Raw genomic sequence first — 20148 nt, forward strand, 5'->3', positions numbered from 1 at the left:
GCTCGTCTCCGGAGCTTTACCTCGCGTCGGCTGTGAATCACGCTTTGCACTCCCTCGCTGATTCGACTCTATTGTCGCTTGCTTTTCGAAGAACTGCCGTATGAGTTGAGAGACTTCACCGTTTCCGGTCACGAGTTCGTTATGAGGCTTCGTGATCTCGCACGACTTCTCAGACGTAGTTTCAGCATTTTCAGCATCATTTGTAGCCTCTCGTGTCGTTTCGGTGACTTTTCCACCGCCGTTGCGACTATTTATGCTTCGCCGACGCCCCCAGGCGATGATGGAAAATCGCGGGTCGTTGTTTGATTTTGCCTTTGGCACGCCGTGTTTGAACCTTTTATTCACCTCAGACGTGAAGGCAAACACGTCACCGTTGTTCTGAGGAAACGTAAACGTATTTCCACTCGGTTCGTGCAAGAAAATCAATTCTCGCGATCCACCGAACGAGGCTCCCATCGTGAAATCTTCGCGTTGCGCTCGACCGCCGTACGCGTGCGAGTCGTGATGAAACGGTTTCCAGTCCGTCCCGTCTCGATAAAAATTCATTCTCGTCGCGTACACTTCGACGTCGAAATAATCCGCCATCGCATCGACGACTCTCTGAAACGTTTCCGAAAAATCTGGGTTCTCGTGTTTCAGATGCTTCGACCAGTTCACCATGCCGCCGAGCTCCGCCGCGCGCTCCATCTCCCGCGCCAAATTCGCCAGCACGGAATAGTCGCGCGCCGAGGCGTGAAAATTCTGCAAGTAAATCGCGTTCCCGCTCAGCACGGACTCGAAATCGGCGAGCAGCCGCCCGTCCACCATCGCCGCTTCGCTTCGCAGCGCGCCTCGCGCGAACCGAAGCGCGTCGTTCTTCGCCCTCGTCCCCTCCCCGTCCTCGCCCTCGCGCTTCTTCACGAACCTCGGCGCGGACGCGGACGCCATGTTCGCGCCTTCGACCGCGTCCCGCGCGCGCCGTCGCCGCGTCGCGCTGCGCGGCGTCGCGCCCCGTCGCCGCGCGCGTCCCCGCCCGCGCCGAGCGCGCGACATCGCGCCGCGTACTTCATGTGAAAAAGGTCCATCAACAGCGTCACGTAGTTCATATGAAAAAGGTCCATCGACAGCGTCACGTAGTTCATATGAAAAAGGTCGATCAACCGCAACACGCAGTTAATAAATGAGGGTTTTCGCGCGGCGCCGGCCGACGGTGAAACTCGCGCCCCGCGCCCCCGTTTCGCCGGGCGCGTTCGAGCGATGGACGGCGACGCGCGGTGCCCCGCAGGCGCGGACGCGCGCGGCGCCGCGCGTCATGACGCTCGAGGACGCGATCGCGAGGTACGAAGCGACGAAAGCCGCGGCGATCGCGACGGCGCGGGACGCCGCCGTCAGGGTGCGCGAGGAGGCGACGCGCGCGCAGCGGGTCGTGATGAACGCGCCGGCGCCCGCGCTGGCGGCGCGCTTCGCGCGAGCGGATGGGTTCGTCGATCGCGGCGCGTATCCGGTGTTCGTCGAACGCATCGCCGTCGGGTCGGTGATCTTCTCCCAGAGCTACGCCAGAGACGCGTGGTTGCACGTGAAGAACAATCACCTGCTCGTGGCGCTGTTCATGGCGCACCCGAAGCACCCGTTTTCGCGAACGGAGCGCGCGGTTTGTTTGTTTTGCTCGCTCATCATGGGATTCGGGTTGACGTGCGCGTTTGGTTTGATCGCGGACGAACCGGATAAAACGGTGGTGAGCGTGATCGTGGGAGGGTTCATTCAGGGGGTGTACGACGCGTTGTTGAGAATGTTCGCCGAATGCATCTGCATTCAGTCGTGCCCGCGTTGCGTGGTCAACTGTTTCGAGACGTGCGGGCGGATCGGGATGGTGCTGCAGTTCCTGCTCGGAATCTTGGTGCTCTGTATCGGTTTCTTAGCGTTCGTCACGTCGGAGAGCCTGAGAGCGCTGGGAGGGGTGACTTGGCGTTTCGCGATGTCGAAAGCGTCGTCGTGGGTCGTGGCGTCGATGATCTTTGTGCTCCTGGGACATCACCTAGCGCGAAGAAATCAGATGCGGCCGGCGGCGTCGAGGCACACATTCAGCGAAAAAGAGGCGCACGAGCGCTGGAACACGCCTCAAGAGCCGTGGTGCTGCTCGTGCTGTCTTCCGTCTCGCGCTCCGTCTTACTTTTGGAATTATTACATCGGCGAAGACGTCTCGTTTGAAGACTTGCCCATGAAACCGCCAAAGTACGCCGTCAAAAATTTTGGTTGCGTGTGCGGCCAAGACGAAGACGACGAGGACGGCGTCCCCGCACAGCTTTAGCCTAGTTCACTTATCTCTTCTTGCTATCAACATATTCTTGTAGCGCCGGCGACGCGTCTCGAAATTTTTAAACGCTGTCAATCTTGTCTGACTCCGCACTCTTCGTCCGTTCATCGAGATCGCGTGCATGGCGTCCATCGACGTCGGCGTCGCCGCGTTCTCGTGTCGTCCGTCCGCGCGCGCGCGCGAGCGACGCGCGTGCGAACCGTCGTCGTCGACATCGCGTCCGCGCGCGCGCGCCCTCGTCAGCCAACACCGACGCGCGTCGCTCGTACGCACGCGCGCCGCCGATGGGGCGTCCGCGCTGACATACGTCGCCGACAGCGTCATTGGTGGTGCGCTAGTGTTCGCGCTCGCGAGGTCAGGGTCGAGGTACACGTCGAGGAGAGATTCGGGCTGGTTGGCGACGGAGGACGACGACGAGGCGGAGGTCGACGACGCGGGCATCCGATGGACGGTCGCGAGCGTGGTCGGGTGCGTACCGCTGTTAGCTTGGCTCGCGTGGGTGCTACCTGTGATCTCGGTCGGGGAATGGGACGACGATCAACGTCCGGGGACGATAGCAAAGCCGGAGGCGTTTGCGCTCGCGGCGGCGTACCTACTCGCGTACGCGGCGCACGGATTCAACTTATCCGACGGTTTCACGTGGGCCATAACGGTGTTGTGTGCGGGACATGTGCAGCTAGAAAGGACAAACGCACTTCTAGCCCCGAGCTCGGACGATGCTCTCGAGATCGCCTCGCCGCCGAAGCGCACTGAGAAGGAAAACGACATTGTTCGTGCGTTGCTGAATCCCCGACCGGCGACGACTATGGAGGAGTGGACCCGCGACGAAACCACTGGCTCGATCACTCAAGCTCCGCAAAATTCAGTCGAAGGCGCGGTCAAACTCGGACGATCACTCGGCAAAGCCGGGGTCGTTGCGAGACAACTCAGCGAAAGCATAGCCGAAGGAAAGTTGCAAGCGGAAATCGAACAAGAGACGCTCCGTACGGAAGAAGCGGTGCGGCGCCAGAACGAGTTACTTTCAGGAGAGCTCGAAGAGTGGGACGGCCGATTCCGATTACGAACGATGACGCGAACAGAGCTATTAGAGCTCGCGCGTCAACGGGGAATGACCAGGTATTCAAAATTGAACAAACCGGAGCTCGTCGAGCGCTTAGAAGCCGAGATCTATGAATAGTAGTAGAACATGTACACGCTAGTATTACTGTATCACAACAAAGAAAAGATGTAGATTATCTATTTTCCCATCCATTCCACGACGAGATATCCGACTTAACGCACGCGTCGTCCGCGCCTTCGCGAAGCATCGACGCGTTGCACGAAGATTCGCTCGACATGCCCACAATTCTTCTCGGGCGTCTCAATCTCCCAGCCTTCACCTCTTCGTTCACCATTTTCAGCACCGCCAGCCCCGTGAACGGTGGCATGTAATAATCGAGCAACAACACATCGGGTTCGAACTCCTTGATCACCTCCAAGCAATTCTCGCTCGTCCATCTCTGCGAGAAGACTGTGGTGCCCTCCACCTCGACGTCGCCGTCCCGCAACATGTCTCGAATATCGTACGAGTCCTCGAACGCTAAAATCTTCAAAGTCGGCGTCACCGCGGGCGTGGTACTTTTACCTCCCCCCACCGTCGCCTCGGACTCCCTCTCGAGCGACGACAAGGACGAGGACGACGACGATTTCCCGACGCCGCGTTTCAACTGTAACCTCCGCACCAAGAGCGACGTCGCCGGTCTGTGCGCGCGCATCGCCCGCGTCATCTCGCGCGCGCGAACGCTCACCGACGCGCGCGCGAACGCTCCCGCGCGATCCTCTCACGAAAACCGCGTCGCGTCGAAGCGCGATCGTTTTTGACGCGCAAGATGACGACGGCGCGGAAAAGCGTATCGCGCTTTTCGCGCGCCTCCAGATTCGCGCGGGAAAAACCGTCGGTCGGTCTGTCCGATTGTCCGATCGATCCCACATCGCGATTCCGCGCGTAAAACACTCGTGGAATTCGCGATTCGCGCGTTTTCGCTCGAAAATTCGCGCCGCGCGTCGACGCGCGACGTCCGCGGCGCGACGCGGTCGATCGATCGATCGATCGATCGGTCGATCGATCGATCGGTCGGTCGATCGGTCGGTCGGTCGAACGCATTTTTCGCGCGACGCGGCCCGCAGTCGCGCGCGCATGTCCCGGTCGCGGCCGTCGACGCCGCGGGGTGCGTTGCACGCGTCGCCGGGCGCGATGGGGGCGTCGCCGAGCGAACGCCGGCATCGACACGCGCTGGCGGCGAAAGCGGCGCGACAGCGCAGGCGAAGGGCGCTTCGCCGATGCGCGCTCGTCGCGGTCGTCGCGGTCGTCGTCTTCTTGAAGACGTTTTATCCGGGCGACCAGACGGTGCGGAACGCGAGCGAGAGCTGGGCGCGGTTGATGTTTAGTAGGGATGGGTTCTCGTTCGGTCGAATGTACGAGCAGCGATTCGAGACGCAGGTGCGAATCGACGCGAAAGACGGCGCGATCGAGGAGACCAAGGAGGGGTACACGGTGCAAGGGAAGATTCCCGACAGGCCAAAGTTTACGACCAAGTTGAAGACCAGTGATATGCTCAAGGATGAATACAATCGCGCGGGCCGACAGAAGAAGTGCTATTTCTACGTCGAGCTCGAGGAACCGGTGTTGGTGTTGCACGACGATGGAGATGAGTTGCGGCATCACTTGGAGCTCGACGCGCACGACTTGGAATTTGAGCAGTTCAAGTGCACGTACTTTCACGGCGTGCAGAGGCCCGTCAACGGAGGTTCGATCGAGAGTGGAAAGTGGGAAATCAAAGACGAGCGCGAATCTGGGGGGAAGGTCGCCATCATGAGCTCGGCGACGACGTTAACGATGCTATCAGCGTACCATCGAACGCTCGTAAATCATCAAGCGTTCGCGAAACATCATGGATACGCTTCGATTCTCGCGCTGGTTTCTCGCGACACATTAGCGGGTAGATCTGGGAAATTCGCCAAACACATGGCGATGGGAGTGCAAACGTTGAAGAAAGATCACGACATGACGTGTCACGTCGACCTCGACGCCTGGTTCGCGAGTTGGGATCCGCTCAGCTATTACTCAAAGAACTGGCCTGGGGACAAAAACTTGTTCTTCGGCGACACCGGACAAGTGTGGTTGAACTCGGGATTGATGTGCGCTCGATCGGTCGACTGGACGGTAGACTTTTTCGAGCGAGTGCTGAACGCGGTGCACGAAAAGGGAATGGACGAGAATTCAAATCCCGTCAAGTTTGGTTTCAAGCGAGACCAACCGGCGATGTGGCATGTTCTCGCAACAGAGTGGGCCCAAAAGGACAACATCCCTTATCTCGGCACCAAGTGTCCTCGATGGGACTCGTGTAATCCAGACTCGAATCCTATAGAGTGCTGGCATTGGTGTTTCTGGGACGCATTCCAGAGAAGACCTAAGGGATGGGACGGCTTGCACGACTTGAACAAGCTCTCAAACGTGTATCTCGACCCGCAAGAGAACGAGCCGAAGATGCATCGCATGTGTTTAGCGAGCTGTCAAAGCGTCTTGAGTCGAGCGAATATGGCGCTGTGCTCTACTATTACCGGCAGTGCAGGATGTTTGCCCAAGGATGTGGACAAGATGTCGCTTTGTGACGGAAGGGGTTGCCTGCAGCAGCTCACGTCGAAAGGAGGCGCGTGGCTTAAGCACACTGGACATCAGCACTGGCGAGACGTTCTCCCGAGGTGTATCCCACGCAACTCACAAGAGTCGGAGCGCGAAAAACGCTCGTATTTAAGCTTGTGCGATACTAAACGAACGGTGTAGTACTTAGAGTTTAGACATTTAGTTACTGGGGTGTTTACGAGACGGCGTCGAGAATTGCCAAATTTCTTTCACTCGGTCACTACAGCAAACTAAACTACAGAGCGAGTCGAACGCCTCGTGGGTCCTTCGTTCGCGCTCATGGCCAGACCGACTTCTTCATCCTCCCCTTCCTCTATCCTCGATCCAAACACATCCAGCTCCGTGTCGTCGTCGTCGTCGTCTGAGCCCGTCGACGGATCCCAATGCGTTCCAACTTTTGATCGCATCGCCTCTTGCGCGATGACGGCAATCCTATAACTAACGAACAGAGTCACCAGCAGACCGAGGACGTAGAAAACGATCTCCATCAACGTCGCACCATCCGATCCACTCGCTCTTCTTCCGGTATCTCCCATGTACACGTACACGAAGCTCGACGGAAGCAACCCGACGGCGGTCGCCGTGCAAAACGAAACGAACGGCACCGACGTCAATCCTAGCATGTAACTCGCCACGGTAAACGGTGAAAACGGCGAAAGTCTGACTAATATGACGATCTGTGATCCATCTTTCGATACCGCGTCGTCCAACGCCTTAAGCCTCCCCCCATCGCGCACGAACGCCTTCTCCACCCACGGTCGCGCGACGTATCTCGACAGCGTAAAGCTCACGACGGCGCCGACGCTCGCGCTCGTCACGCACAGCGCCATCCCCCCCAGCGTCCCGAATACTATCCCCGCCGTCACGCACGACGCGCTCGCCGCCCCCGGAATCACCCCAAACGACGCCACCGCGACGTTCAACAAGAAAAACTTGACTGGATTCTTCACGTGCGGCACGACGTCTTCGTACAGGTCGATTTCCAATCGCGTCGACGCGTACACCACCCCCCCGATCACCGCGACCACGCACAGCAGCACCGCGATCGCGCGGCACACCGTTCCGATCGTCGCCGTCGCCGTTCCTCCTCCCTCGCTTCCCGTCGCTCGCGCGCGTCGTCCCGCGCCCGGCGACGCGTCGTCGTCGTCCGCGCCCAGCAGCACGCCGTTCGCGCCCGGCGACGCGTCGACCGCCGCGCTCGCGCGCGCGCGCGCCGCGCTCGTCGCGCTCGTCGCGCTCGTCCGCATCGATCGCGTCTTCGTGTGGCCGTCGTCGTCGTCGTCGCGTCGCAATCGCCCCAATCATCGCGCGCGCGCGGCGCGCCGCTCGATACGCGCCACACACGGACCCGCGAACACCCGGAAGTAAGCGGGTCGTTTGAACGACGCGCGCGACGGTCGACGCCGGCGCGGACGCGCGCGCCGCACACGTCGGCCGTCGATGCGCGCGACGCCGGCGACGTCGAGCGCGACGAGATCGTCGACGACGACGCGCGCGCGGGCGACGAGGACGACGCGAGCGAACGCGCGGGCGCGGGGCGCGCGAGACATGGGACGCGCGCGCGCGGTGATGCGGGGACTGGGACGGGCGCGCGCGGTGATGCGGGGCGCGGTGGGCGCGGGAGGAGGCGCGCGGACGGCGACGATCGATGGGACGCGCGCGAACGGGCGAGGATGGCGCGAGACGGCGGCGAGCGCGAGCGCGAACGCGGTCGCGGGGATGCGGCGGGACGCGAGAGCGCGAGCGGCGAGCGCGTCGACGGCGGCGTCGGGACGCGAAAGCGGGGACTACGACGCGGGATCGATTCAGGTGTTACAGGGGTTAGAGCCCGTTCGCAAGCGGCCGGGAATGTACATCGGGAGCACGTCTACGAAAGGTTTGCACCACTTGGTGTGGGAGGTGTTGGATAACTCCGTGGACGAAGTCCAAGCCGGGCACGCGAGTCACGTCCGAGTGGTCGTGGAAGAAAATGGATTCGTCAGCGTCGTGGACGACGGGCGTGGGATTCCCACGGACGTGCACCCGGTCACGGGGAAGAGCTCGTTGGAGACGGTGCTGACGATTTTGCACGCCGGTGGTAAGTTTGGCGGCGACAGTAGTGGTTACCACGTATCCGGCGGTCTTCACGGGGTGGGTATTTCCGTCGTGAACGCACTCTCCGAACTCGTCGAGGTCACGGTTTGGCGTAATGGTAACGAGTACATACAGTCGTTCTCCAGGGGAATCGCTCTCGGACCGATGCAAGAGAAGAAGCAAGACGGCTCCGGGCAAAAGAAAGGGACGATGATTCGTTTCAAGCCCGACGATCAGATCTTTGACAAAGTGAAGTTTGATCCGACCATCATTCGAACGAGAATGAAGGAATTGGCCTTCTTGAACAGCGGAACTGAGTTACATTTGCGGACGTTTGACAAGAAGACGAAGGAGTACGAAGACGAAAAGCTCCTCTTCGCAGAGGGATTGAAGGATTACGTGTTAGACCTTACATCGGATGCGACGCGTTTGCATGAACCGATCACGTTCAGTGGTACCATGGACGGCGTTCGCGTCGAAGGAGCTCTTTGCTGGACTGCAGATTCGTACTCTGACACGCTTTTGGGTTACGCGAATAGTATCCGAACGACCGATGGCGGTACGCACCTCGACGGCTTGAAGTATTCCCTCACGAAAACGCTCAATGTCGTGAGTCGCAAAGCGAAACTTTTGAAAGACTCCGATCCTAATCTCGGTGGTGATCACATTCGCGAAGGTTTATCCGGTGTCATCGCAGTTTGGGTGCCCGAGCCTGAATTTGAAGGTCAGACGAAAACACGTTTGGGTAACAGTGAGGTTCGCAGGATCGTTGAAAATATCGCCAACGATGCCGTGGCCGGTCATATGGAGTTTAATCCGAGTGTTTTGAAGTCTATTTTCGCAAAGGCTCAGTCAGCCTTCAAGGCTGCCGAAGCCGCGAAGCGTGCGCGAGAGATGGTTCGCCGAAAGACGGTGCTGACGTCCAACCGCCTACCGGGGAAGCTGTCCGATTGTTCTTCGTCCGACGCTGATCAAACCGAAATCTTCTTAGTCGAAGGTGACTCAGCTGGTGGAAGCTGTAAGCAAGGTCGGGATCGCGGCTTCCAGGCCGTCTTGCCTCTACGAGGGAAGATTATGAACGTTGAGCGCAAACTTGACGCCGCCGCGCTGTACAAGAATACCGAAATCACTAATATGATTTCAGCCCTGGGCTTGGGAGGTATGGGAGAAGATCTGGACACGACCGCTCTTCGGTACTCCAAGATCATCATCCTCACCGATGCCGACGTCGACGGTGCGCACATCCGAACGTTGCTGCTTACGTTCTTGTACCGCTATCAGCGAGATTTGTTTGAGAAAGGATACGTGTACGCCGCCGTCCCACCTCTGTATAAAGTCGTGGTGGGTAAGAAAGAAACGTACTGCTATGATGAAGATGATCTTCAAGAAGTTCTCGTTTCTTTACCCGAGGGTGGGGCGAAGCACATCCAGCGCTTTAAAGGTCTCGGAGAAATGATGCCAGAGCAACTCTGGTCGACGACTTTAAACCCGAAGACTCGCGTTTTGAAGCGTTTAACCGTAGACGACGCGTCCGCGGCAAATCATATGTTTTCTACGCTCATGTCTAAGGATGTCGAGCCGAGAAGAAAACTCATCACAGACGAAGGTTCGACGCTAGCGTCGATCGACATATAATTCACGTAGGCGCTTGCTTGCTCAGTCGTAGTGTACTTTTAGTCTTGAAAGAGAGAGACGAGCTCGGTGTGATGATGAAAGAAAATTTAGTACTACAAATCATTCGTCGCCACTCAACGTCGCGCCCTCTAGAAGCGCACTCACGTGTCGTGCGATGTTTGCAGTCTGTCGGAGACGTGACGGTCTTCGAGGCGATGCCTTGTCCGTTACGACGTTTGTAAAGGGATGATGAGACTCCAGTGCTCGCTTTCCCGCATGGATCCCCAAAACAGAAGCTTCTAGAGTTTTAATATCCATTCGTAGCGAGTTTAACTCTTCACGGATGGCGTGGAGCGCGTGTGTGAATGCGTCGAGTTCCTTCGACAGCGTTACCTTGGGCTTCGGCTCGAACTTAGCTCGAATCGTAGCGAGCGCATCCGCACTACGAATCACCTCGTCTTTCGCCGTCTTCCCATCGTCACTCGTCGCAGTAGTAGTTTGCGAGGACATCAGAGCCATGACGCGTGATATTGTGACGTTCCATGTGATATAAAAACACTAAACTCTACTAACGTTTGTATTTCCGAGGCTTCGAGTCGACGTTAACGTGCCAAAGAGTCGCTTCAAACAGCTTCAACACCGACACTAACACCTCACTACCCCTACTGGTTAAATTCTGACGCATCCAGCTCAAGTTTAAGTCGCATCGCCTCGTCTTTTAATCGCTCGAGCTGCTGTCTTTGTTCGGGAGTAAGTTGCTCGATGACGTCTTCCGTCAAGTCGCCAGAGACAACTTTGCCGGCGTCTCCTCGAAGTGACTCTACATAACTCTGCCAAGACTCCACAAACGTGCGCCATTGCTTTTCTTGTATTTTCTCCGAACGAAGATGCGTCCTAAACTCCTCTCGCGCGTAAGTACCGCCGAGTTCCTTCATCGGACCCGGCAAGTTGCGATGCGCTCGCAAGATCGACCGGTACAGTGAAAAAATTCGCCCCACGCCGCTCATGATATCCGATAGCTACTATAGGCCGTGTGCTCTGCTCTAAAATTTCCGCCTTCTACGTTCTGTCTTCACCTCTGTAAACCGCTCGAAACCTTTCGCGTCTCGCTCGCGTACCCTTGCCGCGCGCCGCCTACTCCGCCTGAAGCCCCGTGGGTTGATTGAGCACCCCGAGCTGCTCCTTTTCCAACTCGATCAGCTGTTCTTCCCTGTGCAACTGCACGATGAGTGGCACGATGAGCACTAAGAACGACGTCCCGAACGTCCACGCCGCCTTCCCTGTGTGCACCGCCAACTTCCTCGTCAAACGCGACGCGTCCGCCCACCCCAATCGCACCGGCTTCGCGCTCTTCGCCTCCTCCGCGCCGTAGTCGGGCGTGATCTCCATCAATAGCGTGCGAAAACCTGTGCCGTCTTCTTTTCCCCCTCGTCACGTCTCGTCGAGCGCGTCGTCGAGCGCACGCTTATGCCGTCTTCGCTCGACGCGCGCGATCGGCGGTTCGCGGTTCGCGCGCGCGCGCCGACGATCGCCCCGCGATTTAGGGTTGTGCGCGTGCGATTTATCAATCTAGTGTGTTCTCTACATGGGCGATCGAAGACGTTGAATGCGCAATTGCCCCCCGCCTCGTCGCGCGACCGGCTCGAGCGATCGATGGTCGTCATCCTCGCGCGCTAACCGCTTCGCCCGTCGCGGGCTCGCACGCGGATTGGTCGCGGCGTGACAGCGACGCGCTCGCGTCAGCTTGGTCGACATCGGCACGAGGCGGCGCTCGAGGAGTAATCCTTGGCGCATCTCGGTGCCGCGCACTCGCCATGGCGATGTCGGCGAACCCGTTCATGGCGCTCGACGAAGACGCCCCGCGCGCGCCCGCGCCGAGCGCGAAAGCGGCGAGCGCGCCCGCGAGTAAGCCGGCGACGAAAGGTGCGCGCGCCGCGCGCGACGCGAGCGCCGGGGTGGGGCGGAGACGATCGCACGGCGGCGAATGGGAATTTAACCGAGCGTTCACGCGGTCGGGACGACGATGCGCGCGCGCGAACCCGCGGACGCGCGCGACGCGACGGGAAAAGCAATGCGCGGATGAGGGTAAACCCCAATCGAGGGCTGACGATGACTGACGCTTTGATTTTTTATCTCTCACGCAGTCGCTGCGCCCGCGCGAAGCAACGGTGGCAGCAAAGCTAAGCCTGCGAAGGCGACTCGTGAATTCGAGGGCGAAGTTATCGGTGCCGAAGGCAGCAAGGGGTTCCACGCCAAGGGCGGACGAGGCGATCATAAAGGTCACTCCCGCTCGGCTCGTCGCGGCGGACGCGGCGAAGGCGGCGAAGGCCGCCAACGCTCTCGACGCGACTTTGATCGTCGTGACGCCTCGGGTCGAGGCCACGATGGCCACCGTGGCGGTGCCGGTAAGGGCAACTGGGGCAAAGCCGGCGACGAACTCGCCGAGCTCGGCGCCAACACCGTCGATGAAAGCGAAACCGAACCTGAGGTCGTGGATAACTCCAGCGAGCTCACGTTCGCGCAAGCCGAAGCGCTCAAGGCCGAAAAGCGAGCGGCCCTGGCCGCTCAATGGAAGAGGCCTGAAGCTAAGGTACTCGATGGCTCTGCTCTCGAAGGCCTCAAGCTCATGTCTGGCGACGCCGACGACGCCGACTTGGACTTTGGCGGCGTCGGCGTGAAGAGCAAGCGTGACCGCACGAAGAACACCACTTCCAAGCAAAAGGTTGACGTTGGCTTCCGCATTGCTTCGACGCAACCGGCGGATGACCGTGATGACCGCGACGACCGTCGCGGCGGTCGCGGCGGTCGCGGCGGTCGCGACTCTGGCCGTGGCGGTCGCGGTGGCCGCGACTCCGGCCGAGGTGGCCGTGGAGAAAGCTCTCGCGGTGGCCGTGGCGGTGGTGGACGTGGAGCCAACATCAAAATTGAAGACACCTCCGCCTTCCCGACGCTCGGTGGCAAGTAATCGAGCCACTTGCCCCACGCCAAGCACAACGCGCGCAACACGCGCAGGTTGTCAAGTTGGCGCAACGGCGTAGGATCTGAGACGAGCGTATGCAACGGCGCGCGAAGATACTACAGCGCAATACTCGTGTACACTTCATTTCTAATATTCACGTAGACGCTATAAAGTATTTCGCTCGTGACACGCGTCTCGTCCCGCACATACTCCGACGCTTCACTTACTAGCGCGCAGTATTGACTAAATCATCAATAGTTGCCTCTCGCGCCGTGTTAAACTCGATGACGTACGAAATACTGGAGTACTCGACCACTTCAGTCGACTTCACGCCGCACGATAGCCGGTGGATTCCGCACAGCGCGCGCTTTGTTGTCCTCGGAGAAACTGCAAAGTCAACAGGAAGACTAGGTGTCTTCAAGTTGAGCGATAGCGGCGTCACCTCAGTGTGTGAGACTGAACGAGACAGTGGTCTCAAATGCTGTACATTTGGCAGTCACACGCTTCCAGAGCGATTCATCGCTACAGGAAGTCTGAGTGGTGAGCTCGAAACGTGGGACCTCGAACATGCGTCGGAACCGCGGTCGAGCTTCAAAGCGCACCGCGGCGCAGTCAACGCTATTGACGGCATTGGGGGGGGGACACATGGAATTGGTGCGCTAGAAATTGTTACAGGTGGTCGAGATGGGACAGTGAAAGTCTGGGATACGAGGCAAGACAGTGCAGTGGCAATATTTAAATCAGTCTCCGCATCAACGTGCGAATGTTGGTGCGTCGCATTTGGAAACTCTTTCGACGAGAATGAGCGCTGCGTGTTAGCTGGTTATGAGAATGGAGACGTGAAGATGTTTGATCTTCGAGTGGGCACCGTGAGATACGAGACGAACATCGCAAATGGGGTATGCAGCGTCGAATTTGATCGAAAAGATATTACAATGAACAAATTTGTTGCGACATGCCTCGAAAGTCAATTCGTGGTGTTTGATGCGCGAACGCAACACCCGGACGATGGGTTTGCTTCAGTGACACAGAATTCATCGGTCAAAACGACAATCTGGGGTGTTCGACATCTTCCTCAGGATCGGGAGGTGTTCGCCACGCTGCTCGGTGATGGTTCAGTGGCGTTGTACAGGTATGAGTACCCGGTGAAGAGACAAAGATTGTGCCCCGCTGGCAAACCTCAAGGAGTAGCAGGAAGTGCAAAACGTATTAGTTCGACGAGTCTCGCGTCGCAGCCGATCAATAGCTGGGATTGGCACGCAGAAAAGACGGGACTTGCGGTATGTAGTGGGTTTGACCAGCACGTGCGTGTTGTTGTCATGACTAATTGATTTTTATTCACATCCAAAAGAATTAATCTAACGCGTCGGACTCGTCGTTATTCTGCGATGCCATAGCTTTCATCAACTGCGCGAGCATCTCCTGCATTTCGTTGTTGACGCGATCTCCATTGCGAACGTCTCGCGCCGCTCGTCTGCGGAAATCCGTCTGCTGGTAGAGTGACGCAGCTTCCGTCGACGGCGGACTGGTGTCCAAGACTTCTTTAAAATCTGAATACGCAATTGCGCGTGGCCCAACAGACGTATCCTGTCCGAATTCTCCGAATTGCGCTTGCTTCCTTTCTGCTTGAAGGAAATCTCTCACGGGGCCGTATGCCGCTTGTTTGCACAAGTCGCGCAAGTCACTCCCACTAAAGCCCTCCGTCTGTGCTGCGATCTTCCACAGCGGGCAGTCTTGACTCGGTGATATGAAACCAGCTTCCAGATTTTCTCCCTTGAGTGTCACAGCCAGCACCTGCGCACGCTGCTCCGTGTTAGGGAGACCAACCTCAAACGCTCTCGGAAGACGTCGCAAGATTGCTTCGTCCACATCCCATGGCCTGTTCGTCGCCCCGAGCACCATCACCTGCGCGTTGTCATCCGTGTTGAACCCATCCCAAAGCGTCATGAATTCGGTCTTCATCGTCGAAGTCGCTTCGTGCTCTCCAGACTTTCTAGTACCTAAGAACGAGTCAATCTCATCAATGAAAATGATTGAAGGCTGAAGCTTCCAGGCCAGCGTGAAAACTGCAGATACGAGCTTCTGAGCGTCACCGAACCACTTGCTTTGCAAGGTTGACGACCGAACATTGATAAAGCAGGCACGCGATTCCTTCGCTAACGCTTTTGCCAACAAAGTTTTCCCTGTGCCCGGAGGCCCATAGAGCAAGACCCCTTTCGCCGGCTGCAAGAGTTTACCTCGCGCGAAAAGCTCGGGGCGCATGAGAGGCAAAATGACCAATTCATATAATGACTGTTTCGTATCTTCCAACCCACCGATGGAATCAAATCGCACGTCAATGTGGTCTGGGTTGGCGACGTCGGCCGCAATCACATCCTCGTACACGTTCGTGTCTAAATTAGGTCGTCCTAAACGGCTCGCCAGCTCCTTTTTCCTCTCGATTGCCGCCTTACTCGTCTGACGGTTCGGATCTAACCTCTTGAGTCCGAAGTTCAACACGATCATAGACAGCAAGGCGCTACAACCGATGAGGAGGAGCTCCTGCAAGACCGAAGGTTGTCCACTCTGAGCGCGACTCATCGTGCTTTCTTTCGCGCGTGCAAGCGGGTTGAGCTCGACGACACTCGCGGCCGTGTGCGCAAAGATATCGTTACGTCCCAGACCGTCGTCTGCGTGCGCAAACTGATTTCACGCGCGCGTCAAAGTGAGGAGACGTATCGGATCTCGTCCACTCTCGGGCGGTTTTTCTGTTCTGCTGGGCACAATTCTTGACAACTATACTACTCAAATAATTCTATTCCTGGTTCGGGGGCGCTTGTAAGCTCTTGGCGTTGAACGTAGCTTCGCGTTTGGCTCTCTCGACCCAGTTCATGGCCGCGATCGAGCCCTCTCGCGATTCCAATAATTTCTTGAGTTGGTCGTACAGAGGTCTTTCGTCGAACTCTCCGAGAGCCTCGGCGACAATTTTGTTGTTCTCATTCGGCGCTAACGCAAACACTTGCCACTTGTTCGGGTATACTTTTAACGTACGCACGATCTCTCCTTGAATGCGCTGCTCCTTCAAGTAATACGTCTGCTCAAACTTCCCCACAAACTCTTCTGCCCGTCGCTTCCACGGCCCAAAGCCGAAGTCGCCAATGATGGCGCCCTTGGTGTTCCATTGCGGGTTAGCGATGATCTTTAGACGGAAATCGTTTTTGTTTTCGATCGCCCGCAAATCATCCAAGACCTCGGCCGTCGGAAACGAGACAACGACGTCGGAACCAAGCGTCAGAGCCGCCACTGCATCGGCGTCGTCGATGACGCGTTGTTGGCACGTCCCCTCGGCGCCGGCGTTGATTAGTCGCAGCACCTCGCTCACCATGGGCGCTAGAGCGCCGTATTGTTGACGGATCCCGCCCGGCCAATCATCAAGATCGGTAGCACCGATCAAAGGAAGGTTCAACTCGATCGCTTGCGTCGTTTTTCCGTCCCTCAACGCCGCTTCGATCGCCCCAGCGGCTTGCTCTATCTGCTCCTTCGTGTTCAACGGAAGCGATGGGAGGGCGCTGACGACGGTTCGCGCGGCTCGCGCGGCTCGCGTGCGCGTTTTATTCATCGAGCGTCGCGCGAGCGACGGCGACACGCGCGCATTGGTCGAACACGATGACGACGACAGCATCGTCCGTTCTCGAGGCGACGTGTGCGGGTGCGACCTCCAGCCAAGCCCGCCAGACGTCCACGTGTGACGTGCGGCGACGAGGCGGGCGATGAATCGAGCCGCGACGGTGACGATAGAAACGTAAATGGCAGCCCCGGATGGTGCGCGCGAGTTTTACACCGGGAAGAACGTGTGCGCGCCCATGGTGCGCATCAGCACCCTGGCGACGAGGCTCTTGGCGCACGAATACGGCGCAGACTTGGTGTACGGGGAGGAACTCGTGGACAAGCGTTTCATGCACTGCAGGCGGATATTAAATAAAGAGCTCGGAAGCGTTGATTTTATCGACGCCAAGGGCACGCTGACATTCCGCACGGTGCCAGAGGAGCGCGAGCGCGTGGTGTTTCAGGTTGGAACTTCTTCGGCGGCTTCGGCTCTGAAGAGCGCGGAACTCGTCGCCAGGGACGTAGCGGCGATTGACGTTAATATGGGGTGTCCCAAGCATTTCAGCACGTCCGGTGGGATGGGTGCGAGACTGTTGAGCCAGCCTGAATTGGTAAGAGACATATTGACCACGTTGAGGAGGAATCTGCCATCGACGACACACGTGACTTGCAAGATACGGCTGCTTGAGAGCGAGAGAGAGACAGCAGAGTTGGCGAAAATGATAGAATCTTGCGGAGTCTCTGCATTCGCAGTGCACGGCCGTTATATTCCACAGCGTCCACGCGAGCCAGCGCACTGGAATCTTATAAAGAACGTCGTTGAAGCGGTCGACTGTCCCGTCATTGCAAATGGCGATGTGGAATGTTACGAAGATTTTGCGAGAATTAGAGCCCAAACAGGCGCGGCTAGTGCCATGTGCGCAAGGGGAGCACAGTGGAACCTTTCGATATTTCGTCCAGAAGGCATGCTACCGATTGATGTGGTAAAAAAGCACTTTGTTCAAAGAGCAATCGAGTATGACAATCCGTGGAACTTTACAAAGTTTCAGTTGCGAGAGATTTTAGTTCACAACAAGCGCATGGCTTCTGATGAGGGACAATGTCTCAATAAGTGCAAAACATGGGATGAACTCGCGGAGCTTTACTCGTTAGAAGACGTGCTGAAGGAGAGCCGAGAGAAGCGTCGGCGAGCCGCACTTCGAGACGACGACGAATACACTGACACCGTTCATCCATAGACGTAGCTCTTAGCGTAATTCATTTCTATAGATATCTACTACATTTCATCCATCTACCTCAAATACTGCGCAACACGATGTGCACGCTCGAATATAGGATCCAAGAATGCATTGCTTGAGCGGTGGATTTCGCTTATGAAGTGTTGCATGGCGGCCTCATCATCGAGCTCTAACGCGAACTTTGACTCAAATCTAAGCAAAGCTTTTTCGTAGTCTTGATTTATGTTGATGTCAGGGATATTCGCGTCTGCCATCAGGCTGAAAAGATTCAACAGCAACACCACCGACTCACTCTTTCGTAAGATGTTGTATGCTTCGCAACAGTAAGTCTTAAACTCACTGAAGTACTCGCCCATCGCTTCGACCATCTCTTTGCAGAGCTTCATCGATGGGGGAGAAATCTTTGGATCACGTCCCATGATGAATCCAAAGTCAATGTGAAACAACCTTCCATCTGAGGCCAGCATCAAGTTGTCCAAGTGTCGGTCCCCCACGCCCAGCAGATACGTAATCACCGAGTACCCAGCACAACTCTTGACGAAGTTCATCATCGATGTCATCGTACATCCGTTCGGGCCGTGCGGGTCGGGATTGTGTAAAGCTATGTATGTCGTCAGCTTCTCGTGTTCCTTGAGGATGTCAGCAAGCCCTTGGGACTTGACAAACTCAATGAGTCCTGTATCATTTCCAGTGGCGAGTACACGGTACGAAGTCAATTTCAAATCAAGATTTTCTCGCTTCAAAAGCTTGTCCATCAATGAAATCATCTGCACGCAGAGTTGATCTTGCCGTAAGTCATCGCCCTTCTTGAAGATCATCGTTGCGCTGTCCCCGGTGCTGTTGGCGAAATATAATTAATAAAAAAAATAAAGTCGAATGTGAAATAATTACTCACAGCGTCTGGAACGCGAGCTTCAATGGGCTCAGCGCAGATTTGAAAACATTACTTTCACTGAAACATGAATGATTTAACCACTCGTCGAAAACGTGCAGAAATTGAGATTTACCTCGCAAGTATGCCAGTCGTCAATACCTGAGCGAAAATTAAATAATTAGACCGTGAGAAGACAAACGAAAGCTCGCAATTCTGAACGTACCGTCGGATTCAACGGGTTGGGAATGGCCTGAGGGAACGATGTTAACACAGCACCAAGCGTATTGTCACTAGAGAGAATGGCCTGCGAAGTTAATCGCGTCAGCTCCCGAATATTTAATTAATTCAGAAATAATAATTGAACGTACCCTCAGACGCTCGACTTTACGCGCCCCACGAAGCGTGTTAACTTCTTGAGTAATGATCTACCCACGTAACGTCAGAAACGAATTAATTCGACGTAATTGATCGAAAACCGTACCGTAATCTTTTCCATCAGTTCCCGCTGGAATTTCAGTGTCTCCCAAACACTACGTCCTCGTGTATCCTTCGCCCTACTAGCTCGCTCGAACATGCGGAATGCGCTCATGCTACGTTCCGCTGCTAATCCCTCCCATCCAACTTGCAAGTACCTGCGACAAAACGCGTCAGAACCAATCTTGATACATTTAATTTAATTTAATTAATTCCACGAGGTGGAGTTCTTTGCACTAATACGTACCAGTACAAATAGTTCCCGACGACTTCGTTCGCGACTGCGCGTTCGACTAAAAATTTCGCGAGTTCGTTGTCGTCGGCTGTTTCGTAGCGTAACGCCTGTTTGCATTTGCGAAGAAAATTTGTTAGTGAACCCATTTAATTTAACACATCGAGCACAGAGCGCACTGAGACATAGAGTATCGACAACATGTGCGCAAACGATCCATACCTGAACTAACTGCAGCAAATATAGCAATAGATCTTCATTCTCAGCTTGTCTCAGGATGGAAACCGCGTAACGACGTACTTCGCTGTTCGAGAAGGTTGGTGTCAGAAGTTCCAACGCTGCGGCTGGGCCGATGGGCGCCCACTCGCGCATCAGTTGCACTGAGGCCTGCGTTTCAGCCGGATCTGACCAGTCGACACACTTAAGGAACTTTGTTAACGCCCTTGGATCGTGACTTATGGCGAATCTAAACTTCCACAGCAAATTTTGCGATTCCATGTCCAGCGGTCGCGTGGGTGGGAGTTGGATAATTGCCGACAGCCTGCGCTTCTCGGCTCCATCTGGCTTCAACTCCATATCAATAACGCCACGACCGACACTACGCGAAAGCTTTTGATGCTTACGCTCAGCCGGGTTTTCTAACATCAAATTAACCTCGTCGTCGACGAGCCAAGTCAAGCGCTGCCAACTGTGAATCTCCAGCGGCTCCACGTCTTCTCGACGCTCGCGAAAAATCACTGGGCGCACGTACACGGGCAGCTCTACCAAGAGTTGGAAGAAGTCATCAGTCGCCTGGGCTATACGCAACTGCATACTTCGAGCATCTCGTATGCGAGAAAACACCAAATTATCCAACCAGTTCACCGAAGGCAAAGTTCCTTGCTCATACTGCACCAAGAAACTCTCGAGCTGCTGGAGCTCCGCCTGTTGCTCCATGAACTTGGCGCCAAGTTGATCGTACTCTTTCTTCGACTCACGAGCCGTCGAGAGCGCTAAACAACGCAAACCTTGTAATAATCGATCATCGTCCCCAAAAATATCCACTCGAGAGTATCCCAACACGGTGTTCGGCAACTTTCTCGCCGAAAGTATTCTAAATTCGAGAGACGTCTCACGAGGAAGAT

General features: G+C 56.4%; 15 protein-coding genes across 15 annotated transcripts; 6 read left to right on the forward strand and 9 right to left on the reverse strand.

Annotated features, from left to right (window-relative positions):
• Positions 1 to 37: 37 nt before the first annotated feature.
• Positions 38 to 927, reverse strand: OSTLU_14538 (predicted protein; the record flags this gene model as incomplete). Its single annotated transcript, XM_001416862.1, has 2 exons — positions 38 to 93; positions 120 to 927. 2 exons carry the CDS (start codon positions 925 to 927, stop codon positions 38 to 40), a joined length of 864 nt encoding a protein of 287 aa, XP_001416899.1.
• Positions 928 to 1291: 364 nt separating this feature from the next.
• Positions 1292 to 3522, forward strand: OSTLU_24208 (predicted protein; the record flags this gene model as incomplete). The annotated part of the gene is made up of 2 exons (XM_001416578.1): positions 1292 to 2211; positions 2612 to 3522. 2 exons carry the CDS (start codon positions 1292 to 1294, stop codon positions 3468 to 3470), a joined length of 1779 nt encoding a protein of 592 aa, XP_001416615.1. The 3' UTR covers positions 3471 to 3522.
• Positions 3523 to 3525: 3 nt separating this feature from the next.
• OSTLU_92414 (predicted protein) lies at positions 3526 to 4080 on the reverse strand (the record flags this gene model as incomplete). The annotated part of the gene is made up of 1 exon (XM_001416863.1): positions 3526 to 4080. A coding segment is annotated over one exon (555 nt), but the record flags the coding sequence as incomplete, so codon positions are not given.
• Positions 4081 to 4649: 569 nt separating this feature from the next.
• Positions 4650 to 6116, forward strand: OSTLU_92415 (predicted protein; the record flags this gene model as incomplete). The annotated part of the gene is made up of 1 exon (XM_001416579.1): positions 4650 to 6116. A coding segment is annotated over one exon (1467 nt), but the record flags the coding sequence as incomplete, so codon positions are not given.
• Positions 6117 to 6361: 245 nt separating this feature from the next.
• OSTLU_7311 (predicted protein) lies at positions 6362 to 6916 on the reverse strand (the record flags this gene model as incomplete). The annotated part of the gene is made up of 1 exon (XM_001416864.1): positions 6362 to 6916. A coding segment is annotated over one exon (555 nt), but the record flags the coding sequence as incomplete, so codon positions are not given.
• A 491-nt stretch (positions 6917 to 7407) lies between these two features.
• OSTLU_30508 (predicted protein) lies at positions 7408 to 9686 on the forward strand. The gene has a single exon (XM_001416580.1). The coding sequence runs from the start codon at positions 7695 to 7697 to the stop codon at positions 9681 to 9683; it is 1989 nt and encodes a 662-aa protein (XP_001416617.1). The 5' UTR covers positions 7408 to 7694; the 3' UTR covers positions 9684 to 9686.
• A 96-nt stretch (positions 9687 to 9782) lies between these two features.
• On the reverse strand, positions 9783 to 10181 carry OSTLU_14543 (predicted protein; the record flags this gene model as incomplete). The annotated part of the gene is made up of 1 exon (XM_001416865.1): positions 9783 to 10181. One exon carries the CDS (start codon positions 10179 to 10181, stop codon positions 9783 to 9785), a length of 399 nt encoding a protein of 132 aa, XP_001416902.1.
• A 143-nt stretch (positions 10182 to 10324) lies between these two features.
• On the reverse strand, positions 10325 to 10669 carry OSTLU_92416 (predicted protein; the record flags this gene model as incomplete). The annotated part of the gene is made up of 1 exon (XM_001416866.1): positions 10325 to 10669. The coding sequence occupies one exon, from the start codon at positions 10667 to 10669 to the stop codon at positions 10325 to 10327; it is 345 nt and encodes a 114-aa protein (XP_001416903.1).
• Positions 10670 to 10796: 127 nt separating this feature from the next.
• Positions 10797 to 11051, reverse strand: OSTLU_30510 (predicted protein; the record flags this gene model as incomplete). The annotated part of the gene is made up of 1 exon (XM_001416867.1): positions 10797 to 11051. The coding sequence occupies one exon, from the start codon at positions 11049 to 11051 to the stop codon at positions 10797 to 10799; it is 255 nt and encodes an 84-aa protein (XP_001416904.1).
• Positions 11052 to 11476: 425 nt separating this feature from the next.
• Positions 11477 to 12627, forward strand: OSTLU_14544 (predicted protein; the record flags this gene model as incomplete). Its single annotated transcript, XM_001416581.1, has 2 exons — positions 11477 to 11585; positions 11807 to 12627. 2 exons carry the CDS (start codon positions 11477 to 11479, stop codon positions 12625 to 12627), a joined length of 930 nt encoding a protein of 309 aa, XP_001416618.1.
• Positions 12628 to 12905: 278 nt separating this feature from the next.
• On the forward strand, positions 12906 to 13952 carry OSTLU_33904 (predicted protein; the record flags this gene model as incomplete). The annotated part of the gene is made up of 1 exon (XM_001416582.1): positions 12906 to 13952. One exon carries the CDS (start codon positions 12906 to 12908, stop codon positions 13950 to 13952), a length of 1047 nt encoding a protein of 348 aa, XP_001416619.1.
• A 9-nt stretch (positions 13953 to 13961) lies between these two features.
• On the reverse strand, positions 13962 to 15280 carry OSTLU_30513 (predicted protein). The gene has a single exon (XM_001416868.1). It carries the CDS (start codon positions 15199 to 15201, stop codon positions 13975 to 13977), a length of 1227 nt encoding a protein of 408 aa, XP_001416905.1. The 5' UTR covers positions 15202 to 15280; the 3' UTR covers positions 13962 to 13974.
• A 135-nt stretch (positions 15281 to 15415) lies between these two features.
• OSTLU_86670 (predicted protein) lies at positions 15416 to 16219 on the reverse strand (the record flags this gene model as incomplete). The annotated part of the gene is made up of 1 exon (XM_001416869.1): positions 15416 to 16219. One exon carries the CDS (start codon positions 16217 to 16219, stop codon positions 15416 to 15418), a length of 804 nt encoding a protein of 267 aa, XP_001416906.1.
• A 187-nt stretch (positions 16220 to 16406) lies between these two features.
• OSTLU_86671 (predicted protein) lies at positions 16407 to 17444 on the forward strand (the record flags this gene model as incomplete). The annotated part of the gene is made up of 1 exon (XM_001416583.1): positions 16407 to 17444. One exon carries the CDS (start codon positions 16407 to 16409, stop codon positions 17442 to 17444), a length of 1038 nt encoding a protein of 345 aa, XP_001416620.1.
• A 53-nt stretch (positions 17445 to 17497) lies between these two features.
• Positions 17498 to 19960, reverse strand: OSTLU_34142 (predicted protein; the record flags this gene model as incomplete). Its single annotated transcript, XM_001416870.1, has 8 exons — positions 17498 to 18281; positions 18340 to 18396; positions 18452 to 18477; positions 18542 to 18622; positions 18687 to 18743; positions 18800 to 18921; positions 19011 to 19134; positions 19247 to 19960. The coding sequence occupies 8 exons, from the start codon at positions 19958 to 19960 to the stop codon at positions 17498 to 17500; spliced, it is 1965 nt and encodes a 654-aa protein (XP_001416907.1).
• Between the last annotated feature and the right edge of the window lie 188 nt (positions 19961 to 20148).

This window comes from Ostreococcus lucimarinus, chromosome 3, assembly GCF_000092065.1.
Source record: "Ostreococcus lucimarinus CCE9901 chromosome 3, complete sequence".
Lineage (NCBI taxonomy): Eukaryota > Viridiplantae > Chlorophyta > Mamiellophyceae > Mamiellales > Bathycoccaceae > Ostreococcus > Ostreococcus sp. 'lucimarinus'.